The sequence below is a fragment of the Suricata suricatta genome, chromosome 4, assembly GCF_006229205.1.
Source record: "Suricata suricatta isolate VVHF042 chromosome 4, meerkat_22Aug2017_6uvM2_HiC, whole genome shotgun sequence".
Lineage (NCBI taxonomy): Eukaryota > Metazoa > Chordata > Mammalia > Carnivora > Herpestidae > Suricata > Suricata suricatta.
This window is the reverse complement of record NC_043703.1, coordinates 85,378,743-85,390,346: the sequence shown is the minus strand read 5'-3', so window position 1 is coordinate 85,390,346 and position 11,604 is coordinate 85,378,743. Positions and strand designations below refer to the sequence as shown.

The window sequence follows — 11,604 nt, the reverse complement described above, 5'->3', positions numbered from 1 at the left end:
ATATATATATATATATATACACCACATCTTCTTGATCCATTCATCCTTAATGGTGAACCACTGTAGTGTTTGACTTTCTACAGGTATAGACTCCCTTTCCTCACTGAAGTCAAGAGCTAGACAAAGATGGCCACATAACCAGCATTACTTAACGTATTCTAGAAGTGCTCATTGATACAATCTTAAGTAAAAGAACCAAGTCATGCTTACTGTAAGGGAGAAAAGGACCTTATTATTAACGTTAGAATGAATATATTATGTGGCTAGATATAAAACCAATATTGCAGGTATAGCAGAAGTCCCTCCAGCTGTGGTGGTGTGCTGTGGGGAAGAGACGGATCTGTGAACCCCAGAGCGAGGGCCTACCTCTCTGAGGTCACCGCTGTGCAGAGGAGACCCTGAGTGAAGCCATCATCACCATGTCTGACCAGGAGACAAAGCCTTCAAGTGGGGACTTGCCGGATAAGAAGGAAAGAGCATACATTAAACTCAGAGTCGTTGGACAGGATGGCAGTGAGATTCACTTTAAAGTGAAGATGATATGTCTCAAGAGACTCCAAGAATCATGCTATCAAAGACTGAGAGTCCCAGTGAATCCCCTCAGGTTCCACAGGTCAGAGAATTGCTGGTAATCCCAGTCGGAAGGAACTGGGAATGGAGGGAGAAGTGATTGACGTATATCAGGAACAACCAGCGTTCTTCAGGGGTTTAGATGTCCTTCTTATCGTTCCTTTCTTCCCCTCAATTCCTTTTTACTTTTAAAAATAGTTCTTTTGTCCTGCAGTGTTCAAGATGGACTTGAAGACTGGCACCTCACCTCTTTAAAGCCTCTGATAACTTGAATTCTGGTGTCCATTCACCATTACCATTTGTTTTCATGGTGCTGATCTTTGGTGATCAAACCTCAGCTTCCTTCCTTTGCCCTCTCTTTTCTATAAATGACATGTGTGCATGGAGGGGCCATCTTTTCCAGGACAGTTCATCTTCAGGCTTGTGGTGAATAAGACTGGCCGACGTGAGTGTTCATAATGGCTTTCCAGTTGGCCCTGAAATTCCAGCACGCCCTCGCTTCCCTCCTGGATTTGTGGCTGTCCGTGGGAGATGGAAGTTTCTTAGAAAACCAAGCTGTGGCCAAGTGTCCTTTCCTTAATTTAAAGCTGCTTTTAAAACCTGGGGGTCTGGCCCCAAAGAAGAGGAATATCAGGGTGGACATCTCTCTGTGTGGCAATAACCAGCTAGAAAATCTAATGGGGAAAGAGGTCGTATTTGCGACACGTCATAAAGATGTCTCTAAAATTTCCTAGCAAAACATTTTTAAAATAAATAGAATTTAGAGGGGAGAAAAAGATTTTGACATATAAGTCTCAAGAAAATTGAGATTTAAAGCACACATATTGACAAGGAGTGGGAGCTACGTTGCTTCCAATGGGGAGAAAATTAGTACTTAGTGGGAAAAAGTCTAAATCAATAGATATACTGTATGTCTATGGCATTAAAATTTCATGGGGACGTATTCAATTAGGATGAAAATATCTAAAAAGGCTCAAAAGGGAGTAATAATGGAAACAATTGTGAGAAACACCAGTTTAAGGAAAACTATAATAGAAATGTATGTTTTTCGTATATGGAAAACTAGAAATTGTAAAGATATCAACTCTGAAAATTATAGTTTAAAAAATTTTTTTAGTGTTTGCTTTTGAGAGAGAAAGAGAAAGAGAGAGAACAGGAGGGGCGGAGAGGGAGGGAGATACAGAATCTGAAGCAGGCTCCGGGATCTAAGCTGTCAGCACAGAGCCCACGTGGGGCTCGAACCCATGAGCTAGGAGATCATGACCTGAGCTGACATTGGATGCTTAACTGACTGAGCCAGCCAGGCGCCCCTAAAATCATAGTCTTAATGAAATTCCAGCAAAAATATGAATGGGCCCAAAAGTTTGCAAGGATTCTAAAATTTACCCAGAATATTAAAATGATGAGATTATTAAAGTAATATTGATGAGAAGAGCTCTAAGTGATACCAATATCTACCCTAAAACTGGAGTAATTCAGACTGTGGTGTCCTTGGCATCAGTGCCACACTCAGATCGACCAGAAAGTCCCAAATAAACATCTTATTTTATAACAAAAGTGGCATTACTAATTATTTTCCAAGAAGGGGGTCTGAAATGACAAACGAGCTATTTGTATAAAAACATGAAGTTAAATCTCTCCCTCACACCATTCTAGAAAGAGTAAAGAACTAAAACAGTTAAAACAATGACAACATTATATACCTCAATGAAAATGGACATGGATATTTTCCTGATTTGGTGGTAGAGCTTTTAGAAAAAAAGTGTGAAAACCGATAAAACAGAAATTTGATGGAAAAAAAATACCTACACCAAAGAATTTCCATAAACAAATAAAACAAAAGCAACAAACTCTGAGGTTATTTGGAATAGTGTTCATGTATTATAAAAAGTTAATATCCTTGAAGGATAAAGAATTCCCATACAGCAGGGAGGTTAATATGAGACGCATTTAAGTAATGGACAGGAAGCATCACCGTTCTTAATGCAAATCAACACTAAGCTTCTCAAAGATGTTCATTCACCATGATTTCAAGAAATGCAGATGAAAATTTAAAATTTTTTAGAAGCTTATATTTTATTTTGAGAGAGAGAGAGGCAGGGAGGGGCAGAGAGAGAGAATCCCAAGCAGGCTTCACACTGCCTGCCCAAAGCCTGACGCGAGGCTCAGCTCATGAAGCACGAGATCATGACCGGAGCCGAAATCAAGAGTCGGATGCTTAACCAACTGAGCCACCCAGACACCCCAGGAAATGCAGACAGACAGAAGTTTAAATGGATTTTTAATTCTCTCATTGGGCAATGACTAACCAAATATATTTGGAATCTGGGGGTTTGGAAGTTAGCACTCACATACCCTGCTGGACAAAATGTAGACATGTACAGTCTCATTTGGAAGAGGGAGGATGGCTTTTTAAATATGTTTATCTCTTAATTCTACTTCCAGATTCAAAGTAATACTTTAGGATATATACAATACTGATGCATAAGAGTGTTCATTAGAATATTAATGTCAATAACAAAAAATTAGAAACAAATTGTGTTTAGCAATAGGAAAATCATTAATCATAGTAGATCTGTGTTATAGAATTCTAAGCATCCATGAAATGCCTCTTTTGGAAAGCTGATTACATGAACTGAAGTTCCCAGTATACAATATTTACAATAGTAGACGACAATATTCCACTTAAAAAATTGAGCCTATACACAGAGAATGAGATACATAAAGTTACTAATCATGGTTATCTCCGAGGTTAAAGGGCAAGTTTTCTTTTTCTTTGTACTTTTCTAGAATTGAAATTTTTTCATCAATAGCCATTTACCAACCTAGATAGATCAGATAAAAATCAATTGCTCTGATTCAAAATACCTTGCTTTGCAGGTTCCACGCTACCATTGATCTGCAATGTCAGTGGCCAGCTGAGTGACTTTGTCTACTGGAAGTGGAATGGGTCAGTAATTGATGAAGATGACCCAGTGCTGGTGGAGGATTATTTGCCGTAAGTATGCAACAGAGAAGTTTTGGTATTAAATTTCATATCATGCTATATACAACCTTGATGGTTTCATTGAATAGCAAGAGTTAGTTGGCAGTTGACTGGCCCTTGACCCTTTGCTGCCCATATTGAGTTTCGCTGAGCTAACAAGATTTATAAGACTTACACACGTTTCATCCTGGCACAAATTCTGAACCACTTGGAAGGCTTTCTCTTGAATGTAGATAGATGTGTCACAGAATTCCAATGAAGCAACTTTCCTGATTTACCTTTCATGATACTCTGGGTTTTTTTTTTTTAATTTTAATGTTTGTTTATTGTTGAGAGAAAGAGAATGAGCAGGGGAGGAGCAGAGAGGGACCCAGAATATGAAACAGGCTCCAGGCTCTGAGCTGTCAGCACAGAGCCCTACGTGGGGCTGGAACTCACAACCCATGAGATCATGACCTGAGCCAAAGTCAGATGCCCAACTGACTGAGTTACCCAGGCACCCCGATATTCTGGGTTTTTAATTTTTATTTATTTATTTATTTATTTATTTATTTATTTATTTATTTATTATTCTGGGTTTTTTAAAGCAGTTTAGGAAAGACTCATTAAATGGGCCAAGAATGTGGCATTCTACCTCCCAACTCTCAAGCGGCTTTTTCCTCTCTGGGATCAATTCCTGACTCCTTAGCATTCTCCTTGGTCACATGTCCCAATCTCCTGTTTCATGTATTCTTCTCTGTGCCCCATGGTGACTAACATGTGCATCCATCTCTTTCTTCCTGGAAACTGGTCATTTTAATATGATCTCTGTACTGACTCTTTCACTGACTGTTGGTCTTTGGGCTATAAAGTCTCAGACCAATGTTGCCAACAGCCTGATTATTATCCCTGTGCTTATGGCTGGTAATAATTGCTGCTGTAACTCATGTGGCAAATAAAGAGATAAATCATGTGTATGTGTCTCATTTATAGTAGTTTTTACTTAAAAAACTTCATTTATTCTTTCTCTTTTGAACAGAGTGGAAAATCTTTCAAGCAAAGGAAAGAACACAATCATCATTGTGCTTAATATTTCAAAAGTGGAAAGTAGATTTTATCTATATCCATTTACCTGTGTAGCCAAGAATACAGATGGCATGAGTTCAGCATATATCCAATTAATACCTCCAGGTAAACAACCAAATATTTGAAATGCAGCTTTGGTTTACTGTTGCAAGGTCCCACGACTTTGAGATTTGCAATGCTGTCTCCTCTGCTTAGAAGCTCTTGGATTCCTCTTAACCTGGCAAATTTCTATTCTTTCACTTGCCAGCTAAACTACTTCTAGGAAAGCTTTCTGTCTTGCTGCCTGCTCTTAACAAGATCTCTGCCCAAACAGACGAGGTTAGTGTCTCTGTTATATACTTTCAGAGAACCCTATGTCCCTGTCACAGTATCCATCATATTTAGTTTTCTTTCCTTGACTTAAATTCTGTGTTGGTGCTGACCATTTATCTTACCAATTATTCTACATCCAGAGCTAGTAGTGACTTCAATCTGGTATATCATAGGTATCTGATGAATATTTTTAGGTAAATGACAGCATAATGGATGAACAGGGGGAGCCTAAATATTCAGTTTCCAGAGAGGAAGTCAGAAATTACTAGTTCTCTTCAACTGTGTAGTCAAACACAATATTGAAAATCTTTGTATAATATTTTGATTGTTTGTAGTTTAATAAAAATAGGGTATTTGTAAATGTGTACATGGAGGAAAATTTAAAAACCTATAGACAGATGATTAGAATTAGTAAGTGAGTTTAGCAAGATCATCAGTGTTTCTGTGGGTATGTGTTTAGGTGGGTGTGTTGTTGTGGGCGGGTTTATTCTAGAAGTCATATGGAAATGTAAAAGAACAAGAATAATCAAGGTAAAAACAAGAAATTTGGAAGATGCACGCTACAGGTATCATGATCTTGTGTGAAGCTACAGTAATTAAGACTATAAGTGTGAACTATCCATTGGGCCAATTGGATATTGGTCTGGAGAATGTGCAATTCTGATTTCTATTTCATACCTGAATCAGCTGCAGATAGATCAAAGACCCAAACTGGGAAAGTAGAGTGATAGAGCTTTTAGATTCTCTTTTCTGGATGTCTACATGGCCTCTGACATTTAGAAGACACTTTCTTCTTTCTTCTCGACACTCTACCCAGTACCCCTCCTTCACCTTACTTCTCTGCCCCCCCTCCACTGTAGTCTTTGGGTGAATAATTAGAGAGTGAAGCTGAGAGAGTTTGGAAGAGTAAAACATACTGTATGGCATCCCTAAGCCCTTCCTTTCCTTTCTCCCAGTCCTCAGCTTTCCCCAGCCTAGTCTTGTATGTCCAGAAACTTTTGTAGGCTTTTGAGTGACTTTGACTTGTTTTACTCTGAAGTGCTCTATCCTATGGTCTTTGGCATTTTTTCTATGTTATTGTATAGAGTGGACCCTTGAATAACATGGGGATTGGGAGCACCAACACCCCCATTCCTGGTCAAAAATTTGAGTATAACTTTGACTCCACCAAAACTTAACTACTAATAGCCTACTGTTGACCGGAAGCATGATGGACAACATGAACAGTTGATTAATACGTGTTTTGTATGGTGTATGTATTATATACTGTATGCTCAGAATAAAGTAACTTAAAAAAAAAGAAAATGCTATTAAGAAAATCATAAGGAAAACACATTTACAGTACTGGATTGTAAAAAAACAAAACAAAACAAAAAAACAACTGCATATAAATGGACCCACATAGTCCAAACCTGTATTGCTCAAGGGTCAACAGTATTATAATATTTAGGTGGAAATTTAATACAACATGCCTCAGTTTTACGCAGTATCAATTCTAGATGGCTTTGTACATTAGTATGCATTTCTAAGTTGTGATAATGAATAAGTTAATATTATCTGGGTTCTGGGATTGCAGGCCAATCCCAAAAATTGGTCTCTCTGGGATGATAATATTTAATTTGGTATGCTCAAATTCCTAATTCTTTGCATTCTAACATATTTTTTTCCTTTTTTCTTCCACAGTCCCTGATTTCAAGAAGCACACAATAGGTATATTTGTCATGTTAACTCTAGTAATTACGTCCTCTGTTCTCATCTACAAAATCTTCAAGGTTGACATTGTGCTTTGGTACAGGGATTCTTGCTTTGACTTTCTCTCCCCAAAAGGTACGATTTTGTATTCTCCAACAAGAAAGTAAGGGTCGTTAAGCGATGTAGAGGTTGCCGAGGGTTTTTACTTAAATTGTAAAATGGGATATGGCATATAAAAGAATAGTAGCTGTTGTTATATATAATTATAGTTTTGAACTGAATAGATTGAATAGCATTGTTTCCTGAATTATTGCTTTAGTGTTCACAATGGTGGGATAAACAGGCCCTGAGAGCATCTGTTTGTAAATCCAGGCTGCATTGTTTGAGGGCCTGCTCCATGCTGGTTAGGACATAGGTGACCCCATGATCTGTCTTCAAAGGAAAGAAATGATGGTTTTCATGCATTAGGGAAGCTCTCGCTTTCTCTTTTGTTTAAACCTTGCAAAAAAATTCAATACTACAATAATATATAAAAGGAAGAATGGGTAGAATTCAGGGCCAAGACACTGGGGGAAGAAGATTAGACCAGTGAGGTAATGACAGTTCCCAGACCAAGAGGTAAACGATCTCTGCACAAGGGGTGGCCATTGAACAACCTAAGAGCACCTTCAGAGTAAAGCACAATAAATAGAAACTTGTAGACAAGCACTTTAAACAGTTATTGGACTTTTGGCATTGCTGCTCCATTCATACTGTCACACACACAAAATTAATAATTCACTATGAAGTGCACATTTGGGATATTGACTTTACCAAATTTCTTGTTCCAAATAGACTGGGTCCAAATACATCTAAATATTTTACATTTCCCCCTCTAGCTTCAGATGGAAAGACCTATGATGCATACATACTATATCCAAAGACCCTTGGGGAAGGGTCCACCTCAAACTCAGATATGTTTGTGTTTAAATTCTTGCCTGAGGTCTTGGAAAAACAGTGTGGATATAAGCTGTTCATTTATGGAAGGGATGCCTATGTTGGGGAAGGTATGTGTGTCACAGAAATAAAAAGGTCTGGTTGTAAAAATAATTGCTAAAGCTAGCTTTCATCTTTCTAGAAGAACTGTGGCCTAGGTGTGCATATTTGGTAGTTTTAAGAACTTCCTCAGTGGTGGGTGGTGATGATTTCCACATCTATTAAATGCAAAAAGTACTTACTTTTCTTGTATTTTGTTAGCACTAATGAAGCTTTATTTAGTTTTGGAAAACTTCAGAACTAGTTAGATCTGCTAGTTACTTTACAAGTGAGACAGTAAAATAGGAGTGGAATAGGTCAAATGGTTTAAGGTTTTAAAGTTTCTACCAGGAGTATTCTGAGTCCTAAGTGAAATATTCCACTTTTGTGGGCCAGGTTTTAAGCTGGTCTATAAAATCAGAAATGTCATTAATCTTAATCAGGATAAGAAAAGAATACTGGAAGACATAGGGGATGGGGGTCGGGTTTTGGCTTGGGAGCGAATGACTTTAAATTGAAATTTTACTTACTCTGCTGGACTTCCTGTTTTTCAGACATTGCTGATGTCACTAATGAAAACATAAAGAAAAGCAGAAGACTGATCATTGTTTTGGTCCCAGAAGCATTAGGATTTGGCTGGTTGAGGAACTCCTCTGAAGAGCAGATAGCCATGTACAATGCTTTCATTCAGGATGGGATTAAAGTTGTCCTGCTTGAACTGGAGGCAATCCAAGACTATGAGAAAATGCCAGAAACCATTAAGTTCATTAAGCGGAAACACGGGGCCATACGCTGGTCAGGGGATTTTAGAGAGGGCGTGCAGTCTGCAAAGACAAGATTCTGGAAGAATGTCAGGTACCACATGCCGGTCCAGCGGCAGCCACCTTCATCCAAACACCAGTTACTGTCTGTGGCCTTGAGACAAGACTCTAAGAAGAAGCTTCCGAGGGAGGTGCAGGTGCCTCTCGGGTAGCAGGGAGAAGCTTGGCCAAGAGTTCTTTGGGTGACTCCTGTCTCACGGCGTTGCAGGCCGGGCTGTGCTGGCACTGACTGTACAGTCATAAAACGCACGTGTAGAGTCCCTTATCCTTGAAGTCACCTGGAATTGGATTGCTCAGAAACAAGATGTGGTGACAGTAGCAGGTCAGGGCAATTCAGAACCGAGGGCTTGGAAGTCCTGGTAAAGGGCACCGGACGCCCTGTCTGAATGTTTGAACTGCCGAGAACAGGCACTAGGATGGCAAATGAGAGGTAAGAACTATCAGGAAACATTTACCATCCAGAAACATTTTATTGGAGCTGTCCACAGTCCAAGGAGGGCAGCTGTGGCCTGGCCCAGGGACAGCACGGTCACTGGCTTCCCCAGGGGCTTTCCTTGGCACTGCTGCTGGCAAAGTGAGACTGGTATTTCACAGAGGAGGGAAGAAGTATGCATGGAGAACTTTCCATGTGCTTCACACATTCCCCATGCATCGACAGCCAGCATTTGGTTTCCAAAGACTGAATTTTATTTCATGGCCCTTTAGAATTCTCATTTCAGTGAAAAAAGAACTGTGCATTTTTGAAATCAACTTAGCTTTCTGCTGGAGAGAGGGCATTTCAAAAGCAGGAGTAGCAGAGAATTGATCCACCTCTGGACGCCTTACCCTCCAGAATGACCTTTCTGTCTTACCTTCCTCTTGCACATTCCACTTCACTCATCTCATCTTTGGAAGGACAGCTTCCCAGTCCTTTCTTCCTTCCTCTCGATCACACACCTGGCCCACGGATTAGCCTTCCTTCATACGGTGCTGCTCCAAGCTCCTCCTGCTCCTACTAAAAACACCTCTGCGGGGCTCCTCCTGGTTTAGAACCTAAAACCCAATTCCACACTTGCATTTCACCAAGCCCCCAGTCTGTCCTCACAGCTGTGCCTGTCATTGCCCTGCTCTGTGAACTCCCAGGCCGGCCTTTGTGCACCTTCATACCTGTGCCTCCTGCCTCTTCATCTCTGCTTCTCCTTCCTGTCTCCTCTGACCAGAATGCCTTCTGGAATTTTCTCCAGCCCACCAGAGTTGTATGAAATTCAGAATTTACCCAACTCTGTTTCTCTAAGAGATTTCCCCGAGAAACACCCTGAATCACCTGCTGTCTGCTCTCAGTCTGATAGCACGTAGTCCCTTGGCCATCACTTTATGAGAAGGTTGTTCTGTGTCCAGCTAGAGACCCTGCTCTCTGCAGGACAGGCTGGGGGTGTGTCTCTCATAGTCAGCGATGCCTTCACGAGCAATTTGCGCATGTGACACAGATTTCTCTGGGGCTTTCTTATGGAAAAATGTCCACAGATTCTCATATTTCAGTTTTGCAATCATCCTAATTTTATAGAGAAAAGAAGTGACCTGTTTTTTAAAAAAAATCACACTTAGTGCCTTCGGACCTAGGGCTTCTAGCTCTGGTGCTGGCTTCTTAGTGCACTGTCCTGAATGCTTGACTTCAGGTCATTGAATGTCCCCTTTGCCCCTACGCTGGCACTTTTGCGAGAAGAAATGACTGTCTTCTGGGATGGTGGCTGAGTCTAGAGATGCTTCCATTTAAGAAACCAAATCCCAAACTTCTGAGCTTTAGAGTTTGCAAAAATTGTTTCGATTTTACGGAGAACGTTTCTGCTCTCATATTCCCAAGATATATTCGTTCCCAATGTATTCCATATATTTCTTAGTGAATTAAAAATGAAAGCAAGTTGGTGTTCTGGTCCAGGACACAGTGTTTTAAAACGTGATAACACACCTTAGAGAAACCCTGGAAAACTGCAAAGCCAAGTTCACGTGCCATTTGCTGAAGGACACATGCACTGTTTTAGAAGTTGTATGAATGTGTTCAGGCCCTTTTTAAAAATTTTTTAATTTTTCATGTTTAATATTATGGCCTTATATAGTATATGTATCCCCTAAAAGCGGTCAGAGCCAGACAGAAACCAAGTTGAATGCTTTGCCTCTCTTCTCTCCACCTGCTTTTTCTTGGATCCAATCTGACAGCATTGAGTAATAGTGCTGTTTTGACACTGTTGTTGTTGTTATCGTTGTTGTTTAAAAACTGCCTTATTTTTATTTGCCAGCACACAGGGACTGTAGCCAGAAGTCTGCGGGGCTCGGGCGGGGGGCGCTCATGCTTAAAACATGTACTGTTGCTGATCACTTGTAGTTGTCATCTGTAGGATATACGTGCTGTGTAGCCCCGTGAAAGCCAATCCTCAACATTAGACTGAGCAGCAAAGCCGGCCACAAAGTAATGAGCGGGGAGAATAACCAAGAATTACCAGTGGCATTTGCACCTGGAATTTCAGGTGGGACAAGAATCAGGGATGATTCTTGGATCCAGTGTGACAGCAGGAGAGCCTGTAGGGGACCAGGAGCAGCCCCAACAGGAAAGTGATGTCATCCTGTCACTCCCGGTCCTCCCAGGGGAGGATTCCGGGGGAAGGGGCTACACTCCTAGTTCCCTGGAAACTTCCTTTTTTTTTTTGTTGTTTTCCCTGAAAAACCTCTTTTAAGCTCTTCCTTTCAGGCCTTTCCCATTAGGTAGATTTTTCCTGCATTATCTGATGGTAATTTTTTTGTTCGTGTGAGTGTTTAAAGGAAAGTTTGCCACAAAGCATTTCGCTTCCAGTTGTCCAAACTGGCTTAGCAGAATTTATATCTTCCTCTCCCACCTCCCTTTGTTTATTTGCAATAACAGAAAAGGTAGTGAGCCATTTTTTTTCCAGTGGTATTTTTGATAAATTATATTTTTACTGGTTAATGATGAAGGGTTTTTTAAAAAACTTGTTTGTATAATTCTAAGCAGATACCAAATATTTTTATATAGTAAAACACCAGATTCGTGTAAGCATGTATCCCTGACCGATAGACTGTACTTGTTTTCCAATAAAATTGGCAAAAGCTGATATTGAGTCTCCTCATTTAAATCTGTTTCCGCGCCGGCCCTGC

General features: G+C 40.2%; 1 protein-coding gene and 1 pseudogene across 4 annotated transcripts in view; both read left to right on the top strand.

Annotated features, from left to right (window-relative positions):
* IL1R1 (interleukin 1 receptor type 1) overlaps positions 1–11,561 on the top strand; it is a 70,383-nt gene extending 58,822 nt beyond the window's left edge. For 2 of the 4 annotated variants that reach the window (XM_029937119.1, XM_029937120.1), the window contains exons 7-11: positions 3,451–3,568; positions 4,575–4,726; positions 6,617–6,760; positions 7,504–7,671; positions 8,194–11,561. In XM_029937119.1, the coding sequence (XP_029792979.1) occupies positions 3,451–3,568; positions 4,575–4,726; positions 6,617–6,760; positions 7,504–7,671; positions 8,194–8,612 (1,001 nt within the window). In that variant the 3' untranslated portion in view covers positions 8,613–11,561. The remainder of the gene's footprint in view (positions 1–3,450; positions 3,569–4,574; positions 4,727–6,616; positions 6,761–7,503; positions 7,672–8,193) is intronic. The other 2 variants (XM_029937121.1, XM_029937122.1) reach the window with 2 other exon arrangements.
* Positions 7–1,718, top strand: LOC115289715 (annotated as a pseudogene).
* Positions 11,562–11,604: the final 43 nt, after the last annotated feature.